At 39.4% G+C, this 27939-nt stretch overlaps 3 protein-coding genes and 2 pseudogenes across 4 annotated transcripts; 1 reads left to right on the top strand and 4 right to left on the bottom strand.

Annotated features, from left to right (window-relative positions):
• Positions 1–63: 63 nt before the first annotated feature.
• On the top strand, positions 64–2848 carry vma21 (vacuolar ATPase assembly factor VMA21). Its single transcript, XM_044205649.1, has 3 exons — positions 64–251; positions 562–671; positions 1844–2848. Exons 1-3 carry the CDS (start codon positions 190–192, stop codon positions 1981–1983), a joined length of 312 nt encoding a protein of 103 aa, XP_044061584.1. The 5' UTR covers positions 64–189; the 3' UTR covers positions 1984–2848.
• Positions 2849–7161: 4313 nt separating this feature from the next.
• LOC122880478 (gap junction alpha-3 protein-like) lies at positions 7162–10497 on the bottom strand. 2 transcript variants are annotated; one of them, XM_044205647.1, is made up of 2 exons: positions 10164–10497; positions 7162–9226 (listed from the first exon to the last, which is right to left on the bottom strand). In XM_044205647.1, the coding sequence occupies exon 2, from the start codon at positions 9200–9202 to the stop codon at positions 8138–8140; it is 1065 nt and encodes a 354-aa protein (XP_044061582.1). In that variant the 5' UTR covers positions 9203–9226; positions 10164–10497; the 3' UTR covers positions 7162–8137. The 2 variants fall into 2 exon arrangements, with proteins under 2 accessions (XP_044061582.1, XP_044061583.1); XM_044205648.1 differs by lacking the exon at positions 10164–10497 and adding an exon at positions 9396–10036.
• A 392-nt stretch (positions 10498–10889) lies between these two features.
• Positions 10890–20744, bottom strand: LOC122880495 (annotated as a pseudogene).
• Positions 20745–22241: 1497 nt separating this feature from the next.
• Positions 22242–25314, bottom strand: LOC122880493 (transforming growth factor beta activator LRRC32-like). The gene is made up of 2 exons (XM_044205687.1): positions 25093–25314; positions 22242–24916 (listed from the first exon to the last, which is right to left on the bottom strand). Exons 1-2 carry the CDS (start codon positions 25180–25182, stop codon positions 23039–23041), a joined length of 1968 nt encoding a protein of 655 aa, XP_044061622.1. The 5' UTR covers positions 25183–25314; the 3' UTR covers positions 22242–23038.
• Positions 25315–25450: 136 nt separating this feature from the next.
• Positions 25451–27913, bottom strand: LOC122880494 (annotated as a pseudogene).
• Between the last annotated feature and the right edge of the window lie 26 nt (positions 27914–27939).

Genomic DNA, 27939 nt, shown 5'->3' with positions numbered 1-27939 from the left:
AACCAGGCTTTATGAATACTGCCATAAAGTCTGGCCTCGCGAGACTAATTGGCGTCATGTGACGGTCCTATGATCCTATGCGGAAGAAGGGATTTCAACAGTGATAACACGACACAGACAGGGAAACGCAAACATTAACCGATTACATTTCCCGTGTTTATCTTGATTTCGCCTCCTATCAAACCAGCAATGGACGGATCTGTCAGAGCATCTTCAGACGCCTCAGCCGAGCCGTCGCCTTATTTTAGAGGGTGAGGAAACAATCAGTTACTTTAAACGAACCGCTAATGTTTGCTAGCTAGCTTAGTTTACTAGCGTTATGTCTGTGGAGTGACGCCTGGCCTTAAAACCCCCGTCCCCTTGTGCTGCTTGATACTGAACATGTGCCAACGTTTACAAAAGACTTTTATTGAATGTGGCGTAATCCTGGAACACAACATAAATCATCGCCGGGGGACATTCCCACATCAGTAGTCAGCATGAGAGTCCCGTTGCTCCTTAACAGTAAGGTCGCTGTGTTGTTGTATCTCGGCTGACTCATGAACTTGTACTCCTCTGCAGAAATGAAAGCTCCCTGGTTTCAGCCCTCAAGACACTGCTGTTCTTCACTATCCTGATGGTCACGCTGCCTATTGGACTCTACTTCGCATCAAAGGCGTACATCTTTGAGGGTAAAGTTTGTCACACTACAATGTTTGTGTTTGCAGGGCAAAGCCAGCCCTGAAATGTTTATTTTGTTTCACTAATTTAGAAGAAAGGAGGATGCTACCCCAAACTGCCCTCTTCTTTAAAGTCAAAAAGCTTTGCATGGCATAGTAACCAGAGCCTGGCTGAGACTGGGTTTTTTAGGCCAATATTTATATTGGAGAGTTAAAAAAAAAATCCAATACAATATATCAGTAGATATTGTAAATTATTACAAACAATTCCCCATCTCTCCCCTGATTTCCTGTCATATCTCTTTTGTTTTCTCTTGAATAGTGGTGTAAAATGCCCTAACAATACTTATATAAATATAAATATATATATATATATATATATATATAATTTTTTTAAATTATTATTATTTATATATATATTGGCCAACATATGTGCGAATATCAAAATATCAATACATCTGTGAAAAGGGAATATCGGCCAATCATATAAGCCAGCCAGTTTATCAGCCAGGCTCCAATAGTAACACTTGACTAAAAAAAGATGGTTTGCAGTTTTCTTCCTTCCACTGATGAAGAATCAAGACATTTATACACAGAACCATTTATACATCTTCTGCAGGGTCAAACTGTGGCTTTCATTATTAACTTTATTTCTAATGATGACACTGTTCTTATTTAGGTGACATTGACAACATTTTCTGTCTTGGTATAAGTAATTTTACATGATTGCAATATTGACATATGAAGTGAGTGATACAGTACATTTTCCTGATATTCAATTGAGAAACCACGTATAGGTAAACTAACCAGATGAGAATGTCTATTTGTGTCCAATTACATATCTAAAGAATTTCAGGTACTTTATCACGTTGACTGGTTTATCTTGATTGGCTTACGATATTGCCCACAATGACCCAATACAACCAGAGATATCAAAGGGTTAGGTATCACAGTATAAACGGTGTAGAAAACTCTCCCATGGTAAACAGTTTTTTATCATCTCAAGATAATCATCATATCGCCTACTCCTACTCTTATTTTTGAAATGGTCATTGAAACAAGTTTTAATTTGAATTTAATCCTGATTAAGTTTCACATGAAAAATGATCTAGACACCCCCGCACTTCTGGCACTGTGATGCAGCCGCTTGTCATCGCTCTTAACTGTTCTCTACCTCCTCCTAGGTTCAATGAAGATGTCAAGCTCTGACAGCTACTTCTATGCAGCCATTGTTGCAGTGCTCGCTGTGCATGTGGTTTTGGCTTTGTTTGTTTATGTGGCCTGGAACGAAGGCACGCCTAAGGAGAAGGGCAAACACGATTAAGGCATGTCCTTATCAGCTCGTAAGACCAGAGGAGACGGACAGACACGGGCATGGATCCACAGCCCCCCACCACCACCATGGGCTAAATACAGCTCCATCTACCAACCAGAAAGTTAGGGGATCTGGTTTGCGCTTAGGCTTTAACTCAAGGTTAAAGCAAGAAACTACTTTATCATTCCCTGGCATGGGGGAGTGGAGGCTGTTGGGTGTGTTTTTTCACCAGCCTCAGCAGGCCCACTTTTTGTTCTCTGAAAATGTTACTTTTGTTGACAGAGGACGGCCCCTATTTTTAAGAGGCTTTGTTATAAGCTGCCATTTGGCTAAGTGCTAGAAGTCCCTTCACAGTAAAGAGTTTGTCCTGTAGGAAAACATCTTGGGTTTTGGATGAGGCGTGCGTGTGCACACACACACACACTGTATGTACTTGTAATGTGTATGTATGAAGGATTTGATTCCAAAATGCTCTACATCCATTCTGTGAGAGTTTGTGCAACTGAATTGATCATACTGTCCTCAAATTTCTGTTCTCATCTGCATACATTTAAAGATGACTCTTAACTTCAATATAAACTCATAATGTGCTCAACTTTCGTGCTGCATTTTGGATTAAAATCTTCATATTTTGTCCTGAAAATAATCAGATTCATCTGTTTGTCCTTGTAAACAAGTGTTTTTCTTTCTGTTTTAAAGTGTTTGTGAACTCAGTGATATTTTGGAACTTTAAATTAGAAAATTATTGCAACATCAAATTGTATTTAAAGAAATGTTTTGTATTGAAGATGTTTGGTGATTTGAAGATGTATGTGAAGTCGGTGTGATGCAGATGAGAATGTTGACTTGCTCAAATAAACTAGAAAAATTGTAATTTTTTAGTTGCTACACATATTTTCAAAGGTTTTGTGGTATTTTTGTTGGTTCACTAAAACAATGCAGATTTTTATTTTTTCTAAGATTGTGGGCATGCCCAAGTGTACATGAAACCCTTTGCACAATTTGCTATTGATATTCTTTATGAAGAATACAGTACTCTAATGACACAGACAAAATCAGATGCAAAAATTTTTTTATGTCAACGTAAAAGGTTTCCTATATGCCATATTTTTAAAATGTATAATAAAAGTATAGTAAGCAGTCATACTGAAAAGATTTGAGGTTAAAAATCAGTGGCTTAAGCCTGCCACATATGAAATATATTACTGGCTTAATAAAGGTTTTTATCTTTAAGAAGATACTATGATGAAATCTGTGATGAACATTGCGAGGTCTGTGCATGTGATAAACAAGCTGCATCACACAGGAGGCCATGACTTCCCCTACCATCTGTTGTGTAAGCCACACCAAACCAAAACATGTGAACCGAGATGCACGTGTGTGCGTGCAGTATATGCATTTATTTGCTTAGGGACTCGGGAATGTCAGCTTAGTTTTATTTATCTTTTTAAGTCAAAATCAGAGCTTCCGTTGAAAACAAACTGTGTATGTGAGAGTCTTTGTGTGGCTCTTTGTCATAGATGGATAATTTGTTAGTGTTTATCCCAGAAGCAAATTCAACTGTCACAATAGTAACAGGCCTAACATGCAATAACAAAATGCTATCATATAAGTGATTACCTCATCCATCCTCTTTCAAAGCAGAATACACATCAGGGCATTTTATTGTGATAAATATTTTATATTGTGTGCACAGGAAAAAAAATCTTTCACTTTCTTAGTTAATTACCCTGATTTTTCCTGGGAAAAGAATCAATCAAGTCGCCATAACAGCACAAGCTGTCTCTCAAGTCTTCTCAGACTCTCTGTTCATGAGAGACCTTATTTCCTTCTGCAGAGTGTTCCAGCTGTCACATGGTGGCAGCAAACAGTCAGCCTGTTCCCACAGACAACAAAACATGGAAGCCAAGACAAGAACTGACAGATGCCAAGCAATAATGACATTTTCTGCCTCAGAAACCATGTCAGCAGCTGATTTCAGTTCATTTCCTTCTGTGCTATGTGTGGCTCCCACACTGTATTCTGCAGAGTTTGGTGTTGGAGCTGTGCAGGCTGCATTGAGTTTAACAAGGCTGGTGTTGGTGATGAGGTGACAGGCCTGCAAGCAATCAGACTGATTCAGTCAGCAAACATCCAAAGCCCCGTTTTTCCTTTTGGCTGATATTTCATAAGCGTACCCTTGCAGCAACGCAAAGTTGGTGCAAGGGCAGACTTTGCTTCTGGCTCTTTGTCATTTATCACACATTAGCAGGTTGGGTGCATAGTGTCAGTGTGATGGCAAACAGGCCAGAGAGCGCAAAACACTTACTTGAGTCAGGGATTAAATAAACACTTCAACAATGCTCCTTGATGATTTTATTCTGCGCCCTGCCTGTCCTAAAATGCAATACACATTCAGTACTGACTCTTTGTCCTAATTGAACAGATTAGACAGATATATAGGAATGCATCATAATAACTGCTCACTATTTTATGTACTCAGTTGTTTGCCAGTAACATGTAAATTAAAACAGACATGGCATTACAAAATGCGGTGACACAAAAGGTGTCTCTGTGACTTTGCCCAGCAGATGGCATGCTCAGGAGATGCAACCCTCAGATTAGCAGTGTGTCAGTGTTTAAGTAAAAGTAAAGGGAGAGGGCAGTAGAGTACTGTGCTACAGCTGGTGGAAAATAATATAAAGCATCGCACCACAGGGAACAAACAGAATAAAGTGATAGAATAACTCATCTGGACACATAAAATTATATGCAACATTACACATAACTATGGCAGCGCTTTATTGTGTTAGTCTGTGATGTTATTTCCCATGAAACTCTGCTCAGGTGCTTTTGAGAAGATAATTACTAGCTTTAGCCCTGAAGAAACAATAGAACTGGAGTATTACTTATTTTTGACAGTTTATAATTATTGTGCAGGTTTTTATGAAGATCTGCAGAAATTGAAAGTGTCCTCAGTCTTTATTCTCTTGGTGCCCTACGATTAAGAAATACTATAGGCTAATACATATTTAAATATATCTTAGCCCCATAGACTATAAAAGCATTGCTGATATTTACTAGTTTTTATTGTGTGTTTTTTGTGTGTAGGTGTTTTGTTGCATTCAACTGTGTACTGTATATTGTGGGAGGTTTTTTTTATATAAGATTAAAGCGATATAGTTTTTAATTTAACTGAAAGGTCATTGGGAGGCTGTTGGCCCCCTCAGAGCACTTTTTACATTTGCTCATAGCTTTCCTTTGTATTTGAAAATTGAAAAAAATAGCCCCTCATCTCTAATGAGTAAGGTAAGCTAAATAGTAGCCACTACACAACGGCCAAGTGACATTAATACCCTTGTAGCAATTTCATCTTCCCCTGTTTTTAGGGACTGGACAAAAATTATTACAGGAGAAGGTGGGGGTTCAGAAAAGGGGGAGGGTTACGTGTGTATGTGTGTGGTCTAATCTTTTTGGGAGAGTGCAACAGGGTCTTCAGTCATTGAACATTACCTGTCCAGAGAGCATGTAATTTGTCACTATCCTACAGCAGCTCCCACCTTGCCACCTGCATCTTAACAAAAAGCAAAACTACTTCAAAGTAAAATGTAAGTGACAGTGACAGCTCTTGGTCCAAAAATAAATAATGGCTGGAATATTCAGTAAAAAGGATGCATCATTTTGTTATGTTGGCCATAGGTTTAGCAATGGCTAATTCCACTTCTGTTGTGAGATTTGGTGGCTATGTGAAAATGATAATATAAATAAAATATAAAGTTTTTAATTAGGGTAAATTCTTTGTGCACTTTTAGTTATTAATGGTAAAATGAATTTTACCATATTTTAGAAGATCATACCAATGATTCAATAGTGTTATATTACTGTATTGTATCTTGTGGGGAGAGTGTTGCAATTTTTCTCTTGGTCAAGGGGAGGATCCAAAGACAATACTGATGAGGGCCTCGCTTTTTTAAGTAAGTCATTTGTGTATAACTGATCGTGCTGCTATTGATTTTACTTGCAGAGCTACAAAATACATAACCCATCATTGATCAAAGTTATGGCAGTTTTATACAAAAAACTACCCCATATTTATGCTCATATAATAGATTTCATTTTGTAGCCTTATATTATTTATTGAAATATGCTTTATATCTCTGAAAATGTGCTACACGGTATGTCTTCTATAATGGTCTGTCCCTCTGATGCAGTTACAATTTGAAATGTTGGCCTTACACTAAAAGGATTTCATTTCAAAGTGCTGGATATCAGTATTTACTCATAACTCACATCTATTCATCTGTCAAAATTTCTAAAACACATAACACCCTTTTCTCAAAGATGATCACTTTATTATATTTTAAGATGATGTATGTCTTAAAATAACTTTAAATAATCTATTTTCATTCGTTAAAGTAGACATTTTTTAGAATCAGAGACTATTCTGGTCTACTTACAGATTTATGGAGCCATACATTACAAATAACACTCCTGACTGTTTTGTCTGGGAGATCTGAAACATATTGTTTCTGGCACCACAACACACTAAAGTTAAGAATAGTATGCCCAGACTACACTCAATCACATCCCAACACATCAAGAAACAACAGTTGAAAGAGCAATTTATTTAGTCAGAAATTGCACTCTTTTGTTTTTAAGACATTTAGATTTAAGTAAAAAATCTATTTGTTCTTCCCTTGACACATCATTGAGAGAAAATAATGAACATACCAGTCCAAAGGTATGAGAGAGCTTCCACGTCATGACTATGTCATTCATTTCAAGGTTTCCATACCAGGGGTGCCTGTGTGCTGTGCTTTCCTGGCACAGATGAGTGTAAGATGTGCATGTGTGGGAAATGCAGACAGCAAAGACTTTACACATGACATGTTTATTCCTGCTCAAGCACGTCGGTTTGTAAAAGGCTGAAATGTTTGTGTGTAGATACTAATGACTTGAGCTCCAGATTCTAATTTCAGAGTTTTGTGTTTAAAAAAAATAAAAAAGTCAATTTTTTTTCTAAAAGATAAACTATATGTTGAAGCTACTGTGTATAGAAACTATTACCAAATATTATCGTTTCCACTCCTGAGTTGATCTTGATTTATCTGTTTCAGGAATATGAAATAACAGTTGCAACATGTGTTCCAGTGAAATGGTTCCCCTTTTTCCTGATAAAGACTTGAGATCATAAATGCACTGCTAACCTTACAAATTTAAGACAGATTTATTTCAAGCAGTTTTACAAATATGGTTGTCAACAAGTGCTTTACAGAAAACAAATCGGACAAACAGATATAAACAAGGATAAACAAACCAATGTGCTTATAATTATGTACTTGCTGGCTGTCAAGTACAAATGTGGGAACTCCTGAGACCAGTGCAATTTCTTTTGAGGCGCGTCCTGGAATTACGTACAATATTCCCAGTGTCCAATGTGTTGTCAGGTATTGCACAACTTTTCACTTCAAGTCTAAGCAAGTGAACTATGCTAGATGGTGACCTCAAAACTGTTTAAGGAAGTTAAATTTAACTATTCTCCCTATCTGATTTCCTCAAGTGAGGTCAGGCCAGTGCTGAACAAGTTTCTGCCTTGGATTCTGTTCCCAAAGTTTGGGCAACTTTATACATGGAGTTGCATTTTTGACTTCATTCACATTCATCACACATTGAAAAAAAGATACTCTGAATGTAAAACCTGAGCAGACAGTACTTTTTGTTGATTTTGTTAGATTCTCAGTGATAATAGTGAACAGTGGAAAGATTCATACCATACACAAATCAATAAAAAAAACACTAGTACAGTAATCAACATTGACTGAAAATATGGTGTTGCCACAAATGGTGTACCATATACCATTAATGCTACAGTCTAATGTGAAATCCAATTAAGTTTTTCGAAAGAAAAAGAAATACCCAGCTATGGGACACTTCTCAGTGGAGCAGAATTTACTTGAAGAGGTCTAAGTTCATTACAAAGGCGATTATTGAACCAGTCTTTACACATTTCTGTACAACTGCAGCTTCTCTGTGTGCCCTATAAATGCCACTCCCTTCTAAGTTGGAATGAGTCAAAACTGTGCCATCTTAAAGAGGGGATTCAGTTCAGCATGTATGAATGCTTCCAAACAACACACGATCCCCTCACTGCAACTTAAGACCCCTCAGAGAAACATAAACCTTCTCATATCTTCAAATCGTCTATTCTAGTCTTGTTGTTGCTGTGTTTGGCACTGCGGCTGGGCCTGGCCTGCGTAGGTGACCCAGGGGCTGATCCTGCTCCCTTCTTTCCTTTCAGGTCACATTCCTCTGGCTTGCTGCTGCTCCTTTCCACCGCCAAGTTGTCCTTATTCTGTTTGTAGGCCGCCTTGCTGTGGTAGGGGTGGAAGGACGACTCGGTGCCCTCAGACAGAGGGGTGAGGTTGTAGCTGGGTACGGGCGGGTAGGCTGGCTGCACTTGGTGGAAGTAGTCGTCATAACTCGGTGCAAACGGCACTGCGGCCTCGCTGGGCTCCTTGGGGATACTCTCAGAGGACTGTTCACCTCTCCTGAAGGTGATGCCCTGGCGGCACTTGGTAAAGCCCAGGTGGTAGATCTCTATGAGGTTAAGGAACAGAGACACGCTGGCAACTCCCAGCATGAAGATGATGAAGATGGTTTTCTCTGTGGGACGGGATATATAGCAGTTTACCACATTGGGGCAGGGCGGTCTGTCACATGTGTACATTGGCTTCAGCTCAAAGCCATACAAGAGGTATTGAGCCACAATGAAGCCCACCTCAAACAGGGTTTTAAAGACCACATTAAAGACATATGTGCGCAAGAGCTCCCCCTGCAGGCGCACTTTTCCCTTTTTGTCCCTCACCAGAGCCTTTTTGTGCTTAGCATCCACAATAAGGGCCTGCTTGTCTTGATCTCTCTCCTTTTCCTTGTGCTTGTCCTCCATCCGCACCAGATGGAGGATGTGTCCCAGGTAGATCAGCGTAGGCGTGGACACAAAGATGATCTGCAGCACCCAAAAGCGGACGTGGGAGATGGGGAAAGTGATGTCATAGCACACGTTCTCGCAACCGGGCTGCTTGGTGTCGCAGGTGAAGCCTGACTGCTCGTCGCCCCACACCTTCTCTGTCGCAGCACTCAGGATCAGGATGCGGAAGATGAACAAGACAGTGAGCCACACCTTCCCCACCACAGTGGAGTGCTCCTGGGCTTTTTCTAGAAGCTTTCCCAGCAGGTTCCAGTCCCCCATGGCTGTGTGAGCTCAGATCTGGGACTGGAAGTACAAAAACAATCAAAAACAGTTTCTCAGTTTCATTTGTAACTCATGTATAGATTTGTCTACAAAGCAAATACATGAAAATAATGACTTAAATAATACCAATCTAGAGGTTAAAGTAACCTTCAGTGTTCCTGATGACTAGAAATTCTCTAAAATCTCTCACCAAGTTCAGCAGAGCTCAGACCAAATGAGTGTACAACTGGGGGACTCTGCTGCTGAGCAGGTAGTGGCCTTTTCCACGTGGACATAGACAGGATTATATTTACTTTAGGAGGGTATATATTTGGCAAGTGTGGACAGGGGGACGGGCAGGTTCCAGTCATGATTCTGTGGCTCCTGGCCTTCATGGCCTGAGCCACAGCAACATGATCCACAGGAGGTGAAATCAAACACCAGGCAGATGTGGTGGAAGTGCGAATTAGAAACAGTTGAGTAATGTCGGTACTGTCAGCTCCTGTAACACATTATGTTACAGGAGCAATGCAAATATATCCTTCTTCTGATGGATGTGCTGTACAGTAGCAGGGCAGCAAATTCAGAGTAGGGTACAGTGAGGGAGAATACTTTTGAAGACTGCTGAAATATGGCAGGTGAAGAGAGCCACCACTAATAATTCTATCTAGTGTTTTAACAACTGTTGACTGGGTTTAAACAAATGTATGCTTTAAATATTAAACCCCTCAGACTATGTAATGCCCCATGACAAAATATAATAATATGGTGAATATTATTAAAAAATAAAGTGGTTCTCTCAAGAGTGCAACTCCTAACATTGTTTTCTCACACAAGACGGTAAACAAACGACAGCCTTCGGCCACAACGTGTACCCTAAATAAGTTGTCTAAGGTTTGTCTAACTTTAACTCCCGAAAGTACTTAAATCCACAACGTTTAAATAAACAAATAATCACAAAGAGGACACATTTACCAACCTTGTCAGCTTATACATCCCTTGTGGTGCAGCCCGGCACGTCTTCGAGGGTCCATGAGGCCGCCTGCTTTGCTGACAGGCCTCAGTGCAAAGCTGATCTTTGGGGGCCCCAGCAATGTCCTTGAATGGACAGGAAAAGTGGACTTCTGGTGGCCACAACCTCTGTTCCACAACGACAAACCCACTGACTCTGTCTTTTGTTTTGGCAGGAATCAGGATCCAGGCCCCGGGGTCTTCCACTGACCACAACACACAAGTAACCTGCTGGACACACTCTCAACCATGTTCGGCCTGCCCTCCCTCAACCCCCCCGCGGTTAAATTTGGCACAGGTTACACTCCCTAATGTAAACTATTAAAGCCCCTCTACTCGCCTGTTACAGTGAATGACACGGCAGCTGGCCAATGATGTTGTCTGTTAAGTCTGTCTGGCCACAAGTGCTTCTGGGGTCTAAATATAGCACGAGGGTCTCTCCTATCATGGGGGGAATGATTTGGAGATGAGTAGCCATTTGCATCCTCAAGTTACAAATCGCAGTGACAGGAAGGAGGAAAGCTGGTGGAAAAGTTCAGTTTCAACATATCAGTAATGGAATAAGCCCCAATTTTAAGTATTAAAATGGAAAACACTGTTTGTGGAATTAGTAAGGTTACTGTCCTTAGTTATTTGACCCATTTGGTACACCTTTTTGAAAGTTGTATGCTTACTAAAATAACTTCAAATAACGTCAAATTATCAGGCAGTTTATTTCTTTATATTACATAATGTACATGTATAGTTTCAACCCATTTTATATATTAACTGGATTGTTTACCCGGATGTAAATTGATATATGTACATTTAGGCATAAATGTCAATGTCAGGGTTTTTGTGTGCACAACAATATGAATAACTTTATAACAGAACAGTTGTATAAACAGATACCAGCGTATGGGACATTAAATTTCCAGGACCAGAGATACACTGAATAATCTACTATGCAGGGTAATATAAAGGAAAGCAAGTGCAACTGTCAGACAGTGATGGGTCTGTTAAAAAGTAGGTCAACCTCAAACATTTTTTCTGAAACAACAAAAGAAGATCACCTCAAACAGAAGCTACAATGAAATTAGTAGGCAGTATTCATAACTGAATACAAAGATATACAAATCCAAAGACATATATACAGTACTGGGATTTGCAATATTCTAAAAGTGACCCAGCAGACAAGTGAAGAAGGAATACGAATGAATGAATTATTGTATTTTTGCCATTTCATCAGTTGAATATCATGTGGCATCTTCACCAGTACCTCCATTGATGTTAGTGAATCAGGCCTGGAAAGTCTCCAGGATGTAGCTTTATTGAAATGTCACAGTAAATACGTTTGGTTTGTGCACCATTCTGACTACTCTGTCGAGATATCATATATTATTAATAGTAGTTTACAGTAGTAAAGATATGTTTGTGGAAAACTGTTTTCAAATTTATTTATTTTTTAATCACTTGTGGAACAATAATATCCAGTGACAGTTGTCCATATCTGGTCAGTGTTTTAAAACTTTCTTTGGTTTTCTAGCACCAACTGTTTTATTATTTCCATTGCAGTATGCTAAGTTACATAATAGTTACAGCTGTCTGCACAAAGTTTAGCAAAAGCAAATAAGTAAAACTGTCTAATAAAATCCAAGCATACCGTTGCTTAAAGGGCTGTTACTAACATTTAATGGCATTTGCTCACATAAATGACACTTTCCTCCATTACCTAGCTTTGAATATAGTACATATTAACAATATTTTTTTGATGTAAATAAAAAGTTCACTTTCTATCCAGCATTTTAATCTCTAAGGTAATCTTTGCTTCTTTAAAAAAGACCAGATCGGTGTTTTTGCTAATTTTGGCCGATTTACCAGAAATCATGTATACTTTATATTACTACTAGCATACTCCAAAGCTTAGAGTTTTTTTAGTTTGTAATGTTTTACATCAGGACAGCTGTCCATTTCCTTTAATTGAAGTATGGTATGAAAATCGATTTGTCACTTTCTTCAATAGGTGAACCATCCTTTTTTGTGTCAAAGCTACATTATTGTTGCATGATAAAGCATCTGAAATGTGGTTGAATGAATTCTCACTATTTATATTCATGTTATCTTTTTCAAACCAAAATTTGCTTGATGGCATGATTTTCACACATCATAGCTTTAAAATACAGCTACTGATGGCAGCTATTCACCAACCTGCCACACCTGCAGGATTTTTAAACAAATTCATAATTTGAACTGTATATTATCAAACACCAATGACACAAGTTTGACAAAAATGAATGACCGTTTGATGCCCACAGGCATGGTTTCTTTAGTACAAGAAACTTTGCGCCTTGGCAAGTTGCTTCTCATACTGTATTTAAATGAAACCACTAAAACAAACAAATTAATTTGAGCTTTGGCAAATTGTTGACACCGTCATTTGTAGTAAATGGGCTGAAACATGCAAAAACACTGGTTTGGTCCTTTAACCTTCACTACTGGCTCCAAATAATTTAGACAAGTTCTGACAGCAGCTAACACAGAAAAAAACTGTTGAATCAATAAGCGATTGACTGAATGATAAATGTCTAAACATGTATGCGGACAATGATCAAATATACAGAATATGTGACATTAATGCAGAGCAACACGCTGCATGGACATGTGTGATTACTGTTGATTAGTTTAAAGGGAACAGGACAGGCAGAGTCTCAGAAAGCAGAACACCTTTCAGCCTTCTCAGTTGGGCTCTTTTTGGTCACAGTGAACTTAGACTTGAGAGAATGGTCTGCTATCAGCTGATTGATTTCATTTTGCCTATAAGAAGGCAATCTTTGACTTATCCAAGCTACTTTGGACTCGTCCTCAGAGCCTCCTAAGCACTGTTTGCAGGCCCTGCCTATGAGGTATACCACCTCAGCCAGGTTAAGCAGCACACACACCCCAGACACTGCCAGCATGAACACAGTGAATATGGTCTTTTCTGTCGGTCTGGACACAAAGCAGTCCACTGTGTTGGGGCATGGGTACGAGTCACACTTTACCAAACGCACCATCTTAAAGTCTGGATAGATCAAGTAGAAGATGTAGAGAAAAGCCCCCTCAAAGATGATTCTGAAGATGATACTGATCATGTATGTCCACCACAGAGCTCCGGTGATCTGAAACTTCTGGTTCTTGATGTGTTCCAGCTCCTTGGGGCTGCAGCGGCCCGTCCTCTTCAGGATCTTCTTGTCGATGTGGCGTCGGTGGGCCACATGCATGGCCACCAGCAGGGCGGGGGTGGAGACCAGGATGAGCTGGAGCGCCCACAGGCGGATGTGCGAGATGGGGAAGAACTGGTCGTAACAGACGCTATTGCAGCCGGGCTGCTGGGTGTTGCAGATGAACCCGGACTTCTCATCTCCCCAAACACTCTCAGCAGCAACCACCAGGACCAGGATACGGAAGATGAAGATGACGGAGAGCCAAACGCGTCCAATGCCGGTAGAGTGCCTGTTTACGCCGCTGATCACGGCATAAAAGGTCCCCCAGTTCATTTTCGACTCCAGGTCTGCAAAAAAAGGTTACATTTTCAGTCAAGGCTATATGGATCTAGGCTAAGTTGTATCTCTAGTTTGAGGTCAACTGTTATTACCATATTATTAATGTATAACCATATAAAATAAAGCCATTTTATCAAAATGTCTCTCAGGAAAAGTAAAACATGCACCATTTAGCCCTTTATATTGAACAAAAGTCACATTTGTAGCAACAGATTATCAGTTTAAATAGCTTATAGTTATTGTTGTCGTCCACAATTTAGTAATTTAATAAAAGTCTAACTGTTGTAACATTAGTTTTTAGAAGTTTACCAGGCTCAGCCAGCGGTGCAAGCGCCGGGTCCAAAGATGACCATCTTGAGGTGTGGCCTGAACATCAAGCTGGATTTGGCAGAGTGAGGAACAACAGAAAAGAATTGCCAAGTCGCAAGTTGGCCGTATAAAAGCTGGGGTGATGGCCTACCACCGCGCACCGTCACAAGACGCAACAGGATGAAGCCAATTGCAAAACATTCACCGAGCCACGTGATTTGCTCACCCTGTATTAATACTGTACTCCCAAACTGACCTACAGCCCAATTGCAGACAGACTGCCAGCACATTTCTCCAAGGAACCAGCAAGACATCCATCTCATTATGAGATTTTTTTTAAGACAAGTGAGAGACCTCTATTGTTTGTCAGAAAGGCTACAGACAGACTTGATCAGATTTGCCTAATAAAAAAGCTGATTCATTAAAATATTACCACTGTAAAGGGTAATGATGATTTAAACAACATCTTGGCAGGTATTTGTCAAGTCGAGGCAATAGGGAATGTCAGCCATCACTCACATAAAATCTGACCGCATTCCACACTGAATGTTAGTATAAAACAGAATTAAATGATAGACATGTATTTTACCTTCAGCTGTGTTGGTACACAAAAATGTGTACAAAGCGGGAAGAAATGAATTAAAATATTGTGTTTTTTAGCAAGCCAAAAGGCTGGATTGAGAACACCATGCGTTTGGAAAATGCTAATCATTCCTCCGCCACTAGCCACTGCCCTGCACCGTAGCTGTCATATGCTCTTATATAAACTATTTACATACAATGGCAGCCTTTATTGGGCTGCAACAAGACTCTTTAGAATTCAGATCAAACGCCTCGATTTCCGCCTACCCCGGGCAAAAGAAGGAATCTGTGTGGACACAAAAGGCCTCAGCCTGCCACATTATTTATTGTGCTTGGCAGGGCAGGGAAGTGAAGGAAGCTTTTGACCTGAGCCATCGACCATCAGCCTGTCATTGAGAGCACAGAGTCACCAACAGGTTTGCAGAAAATACATGAGCTGTTCAACTAATGCAAACACTAATATAAGTCTTAATTTTACACACAAGATTTAATTAAGACCAGCCGTCTCATTTTTGTAACATAACCATGTCACAAATTTAAATGCTGCCAAACTGTAAGTAAAGCAAAGATATTGTAATTCTGAACATGAAATTAGATTAACTTTATGTTTTGTGCCAGGTGCTGTTCTTACTGATGTTTTACAGGGGAACTAACAATCTTGGCCTAAACTGCTTTTGACCAATAATTACTTTTGTATAAAATTTGCTTCCATTGTTTTGATATCTATTTGTGAGCACATGACATATTTAATGATACTGTATTGGGACAAAGGACAACAAATATTAAAGCTTACTTCACAGTAATGTCTGCAATCTGCTATAAAGCACAAGTGTGCCTATGACTGAGCTAAGGTACAGCATGTGAACAACCTATTAAACAATGAGGGATGCAAACTCAATCCACATGCTCTCATAATCCTCTGATTTAAAATAAGGATCTGTGTCTTAGAATCCCTTTTACCATTATCAACTGAGATTTCCATTTGTTCTGGTCAAACTCCTCCCTATAACAGTAGAAACAGTAATTTACAGTAATAACAAACTGAATGCAAGTGAAAACACAATGTAGTCATTTGTCATGTACAATCAGATGACCTCCAGCAGTTCACTGTGCCATGAGCATTTCTGCATTACTTGTGACAAATGTAGTGGGAAGGTTTGGGTGGCGTGGTAATTCTTTGAATGAACTAAACCTCATTTATAATCTCTCTATATAAGATACACTACTCTACAATACAGAAACATAGGGCATACAATTGTAGATAACAGTTTTATTGTGAAAGTAGAGATATATATACTGTACAGTCAAAATAATAGATCTGCCATTTTACAAGAACTCAATATTACCCAAGGCAACATGGCTTTAATAATGAATATTATCAAAGGAAAGTGATACATAAAAAAATTAATAACATGGACCTACTGTATGTAGCATACAGACAAATCAAGTATCACTTAATAGAGGGCAGATAATCAGACTGAACTGGCACCGTCTAGTGGCTGGAATAACCAGGACTTGAGACACACTTCCTCGCTTTTAAGAAAATGTTAAGTATAAAGTACAGAATGCAGACACACAAAACCATGTTGTAAAGAGAAAATAAAACAACACGAACCACTATTAGATATTCATGTCCCCATTCTTCATACACACATAAAAAGGTATGAAAAAATATTCTTTTGTTTAACACTTTTCTAGCACTGCTTTAAAGACAACAGAGTCACAATTTGTTATACTCTAAAAAATGTTAACGACCGAAACAGAAAATAGCTTATGAACTGCAATGTTAAGATATGAAAATACACAAGAAAGCTGATACATGCTACTAAATGTACTAATCCAGTCAGTGCCTTCAGTTGTAATTCAAAACTTTCATTTATACTTGCATTTTATTTTTTAATGCAAAAATTCTTGATTTACTCTTGTACTGCAAACTACCAATTACTGCAGTTTGTCAATGTGTAACCTTTACTGGAAGTCCACTGTATTGTCACTTGTACACAGATGGTCCAGTGAAACTGGATGATTTATCTCTCATTTAAGAATCATCACATGTCTCAGTGTTTAGATTTGTCTGCTACATGGCAGGGCTGCCATTTGTGTTTAAAATTTAACATTGGTTGGCTGTCACACAAGCCAGACAAAATGACACCAATGCAACTACACACGTTCCCTGCTTTCTGAATTACTTCTTGCTTTGCGTATAGCACGAGATGAGGTATTTCTCCCACTCAGAATCCCGCTTACTCACGGTAAGTTGACCAGTGCCTAAAAAGCAAAACACAAGATTTTGAGTGAAAATGAAGAGTGGTGGCACTGGGGAAGACTTAGAATGAAAATGAGTGGTCTGGTCATACACAGGCTATACTGCCACCTACTGTAGATGCACAATTTGGGGTAAACAATTTCTAAACTGTAACTCTACTTACCTCTTTTCATGAGGCTCACATTCCTCAGTTTGTAATGTTTTGCATGTCCGTTCTGGGCCAGTCTCAAAGACAGGGATGCACCCCTCCTGAAATTAAGATAATATCCTTGTCCAGTTAAGATATTGGGTAGTTACTGGCCTTGAAACTGTACAGTATATACACATTATAAGGTCAATATAAGCATATATTCAGTCACTATACTACTTTTTAATTCAACAAAATACATAATTTGTACAATGATAGCTGGTAAAACAAAACAAAAGGGCACACTTGTTGGCAGAAACAACATTAGATGTGTCAATAAATCGAAGCGACTTCAGATTTTTCGCCATTTACAATTCTATTCATTTATAATTCACAATTAACTGACTGTGTTTCATACTTAAGTACCTCATAGCTCCGAGCTTTCCCTTTTCCAAGAACAGCTCAACCTTGGGCCCTTGTGGGTAAAGTCTGGCATAGAGCGTCCTGTTGTGCACCATTGCTTGGAACCAGCCTATTGCCTCCTCAGTCCAATCACTCCCATTCACAGGCATCACCTAGGGGGGAGGAAGCAGACAAAAAATACCATGAACTGAGATAATTCATTTCCTTTATCACTGAGCAATAGATAAGGCTGTGACTAATCATGTGGAAAAACACCAATCCTGCAACTGAGTCTAGTCTCACAGCAGAGCAGAGTATGTTAACCATTTCCATGTATGCAAATCCTGAGAGGGATAATCTGTATGCCTGTCGCTGAAAATTTTAACGTGTTCTTCAGTGAGAGCTTTATGCGGTACTCTACATACATATGAAAAATTATGAAGCCAACATTGTCAGCAGGGAAACACTCACATTTGCCAGTGAGACCTGTAAAGCCTGAAGTGGTAGGACAGCCATTTCTGGGGTCAGCTCCTTTAAGTTCCACAGGGACAGGCAGGCAGTGTCACCGTGGTCCAGCCTCTTCACCTCCACCTTGATGGATGTCTCACTCCCAGCACCATCAGTGGCATTATTATCTGACGTTGAAAAGACAGAGAGGACGGCAGGTTAAGCTAAAAAAGCATGTAAGGAATTCCCAAGTGGCTACAGGCAAGCAAAATGACACTGCTACCATCTAGAGGAATGCATTTGCAAAACCATTCCAAAACACAAAATTGGACCCACCTCCACTAACTCCACATATCTTCGTCACCTGAGCCCTGCACCATTGTTCCTGCTTAGGGAACCAACCCATTACTTGGGTTCCAATGTCTGGAATGTAGTTCTGCTCAGCATATGAACTACTGGCTTTCCAGCTGCTGCAAATGAGAAAAAATAATGACAACCAGAAATGTGGATTATTAAAAAAGAAAAAAATCTACAAAGAAAGCAATAATGAACAAAAAGGAATAAGTGGCTCTTTAAATTCTGTTAATGTGATCAGGGAATCAATGAGGGTTGAGAAAAGCTGAGAAAAAGCAGACAAGAGATTAGAATCCATGCTGAAGGACTTACTCTGTGACAAGGGCCTGCAGCTTCATGATGGAGTCTGCGTGTTGAACGTAGAAGTTGCCTGGGCTGACAATATGAGACACCACAACTTCAGCCTCTTCAAACCTCCGGATCTGGAACTCAGAAATGGTAATACCGTTGATCGCTGGCGTTTTTGCACCAGCAGAATTGCGCTCATGTACAGGTTGTGCGCATGGGAGAGTTTGGGTTTTCCACTGGATGTTTACAAACGAGTTCTCCATCTGAGCTGTTATATTTCTGCTGTTATTTTCCAAGGGGTTGGCTTCAGAGTCTCCCTGTCCCACCTCTGTGAAGATCTCTCCAAAATCCCATAATTCAGTCTTTGTTGCAATCACACAAGTGTAGGTCAGAGAGCCACTTGATTCTACTCTCTTCACTCTGAAGACTGGGGCTTGGTTTTCAATGTCTGCACTTAATGTTTTCGGAGCTAGCGTATCAATCAGATCATCTTTCACAACGTGTCTGAATTGGTAGCTTTGTGTTTTGATGGTAGACGACATTGACTGTGGCGAACTTGAAGTGTACTTACTTTTGTTCCACTCCATGACATTGACCTCTAGTGCCCCCATGTTTTTAGCTTTTGCTCTGAGGAAGTGAAGCAGCTGAGAGGATGTTTGTTTTTGGTGTTGCACCTGGACATCTTCCTCACATCCCCAGCTTATTAGCTGTGTTATTTTCAATGGTTTTGGGTTACTGATCTCTGGGAGTATAACTTGTATGGGAGGTAGCAGTAGTGGTGGCCTCTCTGTGTTAATCTTGGGACTCTGAATAATGACAGGTGGAAGAATCACAGCATCTGGTGGGCGTTTCTCCTCAAAAACAACAGCATGTTCTTTTTCTTCAGCTTTTAAGTGAGAGGGTGAGGTTGTGGTCGCAACGGCGCTGTTGGAGCTGGATGAGATGCTACACATCATGTCATCCTGCTGGACCGCTGCAGGCTGGGAGATGAGGAAATGTTTCAACTGCTGAAGGGACAGTGTGGCTCCAAGCACCTGGACTGCTTTGGCTATGGAGCTCGCCATGAGCGAGTTCTGCAACATTTGCCCAAACTTGAGAACATCTGTAATTAGGATCCCTTTGTGTCTGAGTGACTGAAGTTGGTTTGTTCTCACTCCATTTTTGACACAAACGTGTGGCTCTGTAAAGATGAGAAAAGCAGAAAGAGAGTGTTTTGTTAAATTAAGATGCACTGAAAATCTTTTCCTAAATCACACACTGGACACCCGTAATGCTGGCATTTATATTATATCAAGAAATTTGGTACATTTGTGTACACACATGGATATCTGCAATATCACATTAGCAGCTATAATTGTATGATTAATTCATGACTTACCAACTGTGAGCTCTTTTAATAAAGTTGAGAGCTTGTCGACAGCTTGACATTTTGCATCCAAAGCATTTGCGAGATCCCTGAACACACCATTGGGAAAAGATGAATTCAAGAAACCTTGAACCTCTTCATAGGCCTGAAGGAAAAGTGAAACTTATGGACATCTTATAGACTACATGATGAATCAAATAGTTGGAAAATGTCAGTAATAAAAATACGTTATTCATTGATTGTCAACAATTACACGTGATTTTAATTTTTAATTCCATTTAACTAGCCACATTACAACTTATCTGTTTGGGGTAGCAGACGGTTTGACCATAGGCCTGTGTGCTTGCTAGCTAAATTAGTTTACAGATAATGATATCCTCATAGGCTATGTTAAGATATGTGCATGCTAAATTGGCATTCAAATTAACTTTACCTTGTTGGTCAAGTTGAGAAGTTCTTGTTCAAGTGTATTCCGGGCATTTTCCAGCAAAAAGAGTTTGTAAGTTAACTGCACTTTCTGGGTGATTATGGAGGGGTGCGGCTGGCGGAACACAACCTGCTGCTGAGGAGTCATTTGTGTCGGCTGTGCTGCTGCTGGAGCTCTGACTACACGTCTGGTTGCTAACGTTAGTTTACTAGCCCGCCAATTAACTAAGCAACTCAAATGTCAAAGAAGTTGTTAGCTATTACCAGTTTTGACGGCACATTTTCACAGTTTTAGGTTTCTGGTTCTGGAGGGTTACCAAAGTGCAGCAATTCTACTTTTTCATCTTGTCCTTGCTGATTTCTTGTTCCAGTCGCGGTCGTCAGTGAAATGTGCCCTGCTCCTTCTTCAGCCACCGACAGATGGCGGAGAAGTATGAAGCCAGTAACCTACCGCCATGTTGAAATATCTGTTTTGTGTTTGCAGACTAAGTACCGTAGTTATCTAATTTGAAGGAAAGTAACTGTGTAACGTTAATTTTAGTGGGTGTTTTACTCTTTCTTCAACTTATCTGTCACCATAGCCGACTTTTTAAAAGTTACTGCTTCCATGACGTGTGGACTAAAAATATTCCCAACAGTGAATTGACCTTAATAAGGCTTTTAACAGGAGAGGCCTCTTTCCTGATGCTGGACTGCCAGAACTGTATCCCACGAATCATTAAAAACAAAAAGAAAGCCTACAGTGTATATGAAAGAAATCCATGAATATTTAAGACCACAAGGAAAGAACTTAATCTCTGGAAAGGTACAGGGGTACTATGCACTGTGATATCTAATTATCTATGGACAAGGGGCCACCAAGCCAGAAGACTATGTGAACATTTCTTGTTTGAAAGTCAGAGATAGTAACTTTGTCAGGAGATGGGTTTACAGAAGAACTGATAAAACAGAGAACAGAACAAATTTTACTCTGACTTAAGCAAGATATGTGCAACATTAATGGTAATGCCAGTGAGTTGTGCTACATTTGAGGAACCAGATATCACTGATGTAAGATACTTATAACGATGGGGTTTACTGGAAATACAGTTATCCTAGAGGGAGAGTGATACAAGCTTTTAATGCTTACTCTAATGTGCTAACAAACAAGCTGCTGCTAAGGTCTAAATGCCAGCATTAACCACCAAGTAAAAGAATGAATACAATTTGCTACTTGCATTCCTATGGTTTTACACCTAATACTATCCACACAGTGTTCTTTTCTTCGAGTGCTCTTTGCTTGAACTTGTCAAGCTGCTACTTGATCTAGTACCTAAATCTTGTGGGTGGGGCAACAAAGACATTTCCTACAGTTATATTGCTCAAGAGCCAGATTGATAGGCACCCTGGCTCTTTTGACACAAATGCTGGCATCACTGCTCTGGCTGTACCCAGTGGACAAAGTGGTAATGGGCATTAGAATTGCAAGTGGCACTTTGCATCAGCTTAAAGAAGAAGGATGTGTCATTAAGAAGACAATAAGAGGATTGCTTAACAGGATATCCTCCTGCAATAGCAGTTTATCCCTAGTGTACTCTGAGCTACTTGCTGGGATTGTAAAAAATCTTTATCTTTTCATTTTAGATGCATTTTACACCGCAACATGTCAGACAGTCAACTCACCTCATTGTGTATCAGCAGTGTGGGATCAAATTCAAAGGTTGTTCATGCGTTGTTAGTTTAACATCATTTCAATGATTATGTGCTACATAGAGAAGTCTTATTTTCTGAAAAGTAGTGGATCCAAATTCAGTCAGATTTATTGAGTGAGAATGCTCCTCACACTGAGTGATAGTAGCCCTTCCAGTCAGTATTTTATGACTTGGTAGAATTCAAGTTGCTCAACTAAAAACAGAAATTCACAAACCTCTGTGATTTATTTTGCAGGTATAGAAATGGGGAGGAAGACTGCCAACATATTGTGATTATTAGGTAAAGCATGTTTATTGTGTACAGCATAACTGTTGCCACATTTACAACTGTATTTGATAACAGTTTCCCAAAGCCATATAAATTATACAAACAGATGCAGATAGTGACATATATTAAAACTGATCTTGTTTATACACACTGTCAAATAAGCTATTTTTATGTAGAATATATATACAGTATATATCTTTATATAGAAACTCGTACAAGGTCTCTTATTTGCGTTGTACTAAATTGTTCAGGAGTTCAGTCCAGATTCTGGGAATGTTGTGTAAGGCCTCACAGATGTCAGAAAAATTTGAGCCAAGGTTAAAATCTTAGTTGCAAACAAACATTTGAAGGATGGGCAAAAATTATCCGCCTGATTAGTGAATTTGGCGTAACCAAACAGCTTGGGAGTCAGTAAAGCCAATTTCAATCACAACATTTTGGCTGCACAGGTCACACAGCGTGATGCATGTCCTACAGACTAGTAATGTGCAGGGGAGTCAAAAGAGAAAGCCTGAATGGAGATGAGAATAGAATCATGTGTCAGACGACAAAGATTTTACTGCATTTTGTTCATTAATTAACTGTTAGTTTTTACAGTCTAAGCAGTCATTAAGCCCCACTTCCGTTTATTGTCAAATTCGGTCATGCAAAATGAAACTCACAGGAAGTATGCTTCAGTTACTGTAGTTTGCTCTCCAGTTTATCACTGAATGTATTTGGTTTGCTTCCTGTATGTAACCCAAATGCATAGATAGAACAATGTACAAAATAAACCAATGATAATAGATTTTGAATGTCACACTATAAATGATCCCTGTGTGCAACACACTTGCCTGGTGAATATGATGAGCACTGTTAATATTACAGTTACAAATAAAACAATTATGATCATTTGTACAAAGTGAATTTCCTGTGCCTTTGTATGAAACAAACAATACACTGAAGGGTTTTTCAGATACTCTGTCATCACAATGTTACTCTCACTTGTAAAGCATACAGCGTCACTAATATCAGACAGGTTTATCTTCAACTCATGTAGGATGGTCAGCCATTTACTGTCACAACAGTTAAAATAATTTCCACTAATGCACATAAGATTGAGGTGTACAGATAAAGCAAGAATCAAAGAATGGTTTAAAGACACAAAATGATTATTTCTTATGTCGATTTCTCTCAGAGGAGAGCAGCTCAAACTGCTGGGTATCATATCTAGATGGTTGTTAGATATGTTCAGCTGAGTTAATGCTGGCATGCAGGGTAAAGATAGATCAGAGCTGGTCATGTTTATTTCACTGACAATCAAGGACTGAAGAGTCTTTTGCACACCTTCTAGTGCGCCCACTTGCATTACCATATGTGAATTTCCTGCAAGGTTCAGAGAAACCAAAGAGGTTTTTTGAAAAGTGTTTGGGTGAAGCATTTTTATGTTGTTTTCTTTAAGATTGAGGTGTTTAAGAGTCCTTAACTGCCCAAACACAACACAGGATGTGCTGAGATTGATTTGCTGTGTTGATTGAGAGCTTTGCAAATGGTCCATAGAGGCACAAGGTTGCACATAATTGTTTTGTAGATTTAATGTTTCTATTTGTGTGAGCGCATTGAGAAATAGCGGGGAAATATATGCAAGGCCATTGCTTTGCAGGTCGAGGTACTTTAAGGAGGGGAAGAAAAGCTGCCGACGGTATCCTGATTCATTATCATTTCTAATATTCCAGATGATGTTTTTCAGGCAGTTGTAACTGAAATTCAGAGTTTCTAAAGATGTGAGAAGGCTTAAAGTCTCCAGCGGGAAAGACCTGAAGTGGTTATAGCTTAGGTCAATATGAATCAGTGGCATCAGTCTCCAGTTTGAGTGTAGGTTATTTTTTCTAACTGTTCTCTCACTTGTAATCTCACTATAAAGAGCATTGGCCTCGGATACCATTGTAGCCTCTGAATTTAAGGTACCAACCATATTATTCTGTAAATAAAGATGCTTCAAACTGTTAATTTTTGGAACAATTGGGAAATAAAGGAGTTTGTTGTGACTCAGATCAAGAATTTCAAGCCTGTACAACTGGTCATCCTCACGTGTAACAAAGAACTCGACTGAATTTCTACTGAGATTCAGATATTTAACTTGATATAATTTAAAATCACAGATATATGCAAGGTTATTTTTGGCCAAGTTTAGCATCTCTAATTGGCTCAATGGTTCAAATGTCCCCTGTTCTATCACAGATATCCGATTGTCATCAATAGTAATGGCCCTCAAACCTTTACTATCTTTGAACAAGTTGTGTGAAAGTCTTGTTAAAGCATTACCAGTCATCTTAAGTCGATCAAGAGAAGATTTGTTTTGAAGGTACAGTTCCACTGCATCATTCCTCAAACCATTCATTGATATGTCCAAAGTCTTCAGTCTACTGATGGATTGGAGGGCTTTGCTGTTGCTGCCAAGGTTGTTGTTCAGTGCATTTCTGGACAAATTCAACTCTTCAAGTCGAGCCAGGTTTTCAAAAGCCCCTTCGGAGATGAGATCCAGCTGGTTGGAGCTCAGGTCCAGCTGCTCCAAGTATGGCAAAGCAAGTGTCTGCAACTGTCTGATGAAGTTATTGGACAGGTCTACTCTTCGAAGCCTTACATCCAAATCCAGAGGGACAGAATAGAGATTCTGGTTGCTCCAGGACTGGTCCTTGAAATGAAAGGATCATTAATCATAATCAAAGAGAGAACCATGGAAATCAAAGTCAAACAACCATAGCAGTTTTAAGATCTCAAAACCAGTAAACGTGCAACTTAAAGGACTAAAAAATTGCAATGATATTACATTTTCAATTAGCATTAGCAAGTTATTCATCTTGAGCCTACCTTTGGCTCATGATGTGTCAGTCCAGTTATATGGAGGTCATGGCAGAGTGACCAGAGTAGTAGAAGATTAGAGAACATATGTCTGACCATTCTCCCTCTGCTGTTGCTTCTGCTGCTGTTAAACTGTACCACTACTGTTGCCAGAGCTCATATACACACTCACACACACCCTCTTATTATAGTCATGCTTTATAAAAAAAAAAAAAAGGGAGAGAGAAAACAGCTGTGGACACCAGATAGGCATTGTGGATACTATATTTAGACAATAAAGGCTTGGTCACTGATATATCACTTTCTATTAAGAAAACTTCTGAGGACCTTTTGATTTGGATAAAAACAGGTTTTTAGACAAAGACGATTATCTTTATGTGTTTAATGTAACCAATTATACAGATGTATACATTCAAAATTAGGTATGAACAGAAATACCAATTGAGACTTTATTTGTATTAAGGCATATTTTCCCATTTATAACAACTTTAATTTTATTATGATAAATTAAAGTATTTACAGTGTTGAGGAGTTCGTGTCAACCAGGAAAACACCTCCCGAGCGATATAAATTTATACCTTTGTTTGTTCCTGACATAGTTTTAGGAAAACGGAAACCACTCTAAAATAGACAAGAGGAACAAATAAACAGACAGAGCAGAGGTGGAGCTGGAGGGAGGCCCCCACCCAGCAAGGTATAAAGAGACATGCTAAAATAGACTGATGAAAGAAGGTGGTAGCACACATAAACAATGCTACGAGACAGGCCCAGGTGGACTACCTGAAAGATACACTTTAATGGTTTAAAGCTAAAGGATTTTAAAAGTACTTCAAAAAAACGACAGATGAGATGGGCAGTTCATTTTAAAAGTTCATTATGTAACAGTTTTCCTGCTGCTGTCACTCTGTCCTTTATCAGCATCCCCTCACACAGCTCAGTGTCAGTTTCCTAGTTATCATCTTTATACTGTCAATGTTTCAGTTCAGCTGTATGACACCAAAAAAGGTTGAGTCTGCATCCATAGAGATGAGGGCTTGGGGCCTGTATGGTATCACCAGTTCTAGCTCTTCGTCCTGATGCAGCTGCACTATTCCTGTGACAGAGGATACATCGAAGAAGGCATCAGAGGAGATACAAGATGGGTGACAAATTAAGGGAAAAACTGACATAATGTCTCCTAGTAAGGCTACCACAAGCAGCTTCACTGCTCCTTGGCATAGACTTTACAAGTCTCTGGAGCTGTACTGGAGGGATGAACACCATTCTTACAAAAGATATTCCCTCATTTGGTGTTTTGAGAGGCTGCTAAAGTTAAAAGAATAGTTCAACATTTTGGGAAATATGCACAAATACACTTTCTTCCCCAGAGGTGGATGAGAAGATTGATACCACTCTCACAGTCAGCTTAGTTTAGCACAAAGAGTGGAAACAGAGGGAAACAGCTAGCCTGGCTATGTTCAAAGGTAACAAAATCCACCTACCAGCATCTATAAAACTCATAACACATAACATCTCATTTGTTTAATCGAACCAAAGTGTAAAAATGATAAATTGTGGTTTGGGGCGGGGGGTTGGTTATGTGTCTGACTGTTTCTTGGCCAGAAGCAGTCTGGCAACCTCAGGGTGAGGTATTTATCCTGCAATCATGAGAGTGGTATCAATCTTCTCATCTAACTCTTGACAAGGAAGCCAATAAGCGTATTTATCAAAATGTTGAACTATTTCTTTAAGCGGCCACACAGTCGTGCCTCACTGACCTGCAGTGTAGCATGTGTTGGCAGGAGTTGCATCAGGCATCTCTTGCAGGCAACGCAAGAGATCTGTCGATGTCGTCCCAGTTTTAGCGGAACCCCAACTTCGAATGGTATGACCCATAACTGTGCTTGGGCTTTTGAACAAAACCTGTGAATTAAGCAGAAAATTAGTTGAATAGTTGGAACAAATCAGATGTAATATCAACTTAGTTATGCTTGAGTTACAGTGACACAATACTTGTCCAAACACCAAGTAATAACCATCTTCTTGGATAACAATTCTGTTTTCCTTTTGTGAAATTGCAGTCCCTTGCTGCGCAGAAACAGTCCAAGGGATCACTATTATATTTCCTGTGGGAGAAGGCAAGATACACTTATTCAAAATAATGGCATACGGTTCAATGCTGAAGCCAAAGACCTGAATTTAGTTTTACCTCTTATGTCTGGTTGTTTGTTAGTGTTAGCTGTTAACTGCAGGAATGATGTTGGAGCTGGCAAGAGGGGAAAATAAACATAATTCTTTAATTTTATTAACTTAGCATATACTGTTTATGGTCTCACTACCAGATTAGACCGTAACAAATGGACACATTTTCAGTTCTTGGTTCCAGCCCACCTCTGCAGCTGCCCTGTTCCCGTTTTACTCTCCTTGAAGATATCGTCAGAGAACTCTGAGCTTTTTGCAAAGTACTTGGCTCTATGTCCTAAGAGAAAACAAAGCATTAGAAGAAAATTTATTATTGTAGCGCTATCTGAATACTCACTAATGGCATAAATCTCAGTAGTACGTTGTCCAAGATGACTCCATCCAGCATAATCAGTGACATACCTCCCTTGTTTTAGACATCTTGGCCATTTTCCCATTGACTCCCTCAGAACGTGGCTGATTTAATTGTAGAATTATGTCCCCTTGGAGTTTGCGAAAATCTTTTTCTAAAACACTGGCTCTGTGCACGAGGAAAAGACTAAGACAAAACATAAATGCTGTGAGTGATAATAAAGCATTGTAAAGCATTGTGAGTCTAGTTAGACAGACTGGATGTCCTCAAGTTACTCAAATGGGTGAGGTCACACATCAGTTAACCCCGGAAACCTAAATGTT

This window comes from Siniperca chuatsi, linkage group LG8, assembly GCF_020085105.1.
Source record: "Siniperca chuatsi isolate FFG_IHB_CAS linkage group LG8, ASM2008510v1, whole genome shotgun sequence".
Classification (NCBI taxonomy): Eukaryota; Metazoa; Chordata; class Actinopteri; order Centrarchiformes; family Sinipercidae; genus Siniperca; species Siniperca chuatsi.
This window is presented reverse-complemented; position numbering and strand designations above follow the sequence as displayed.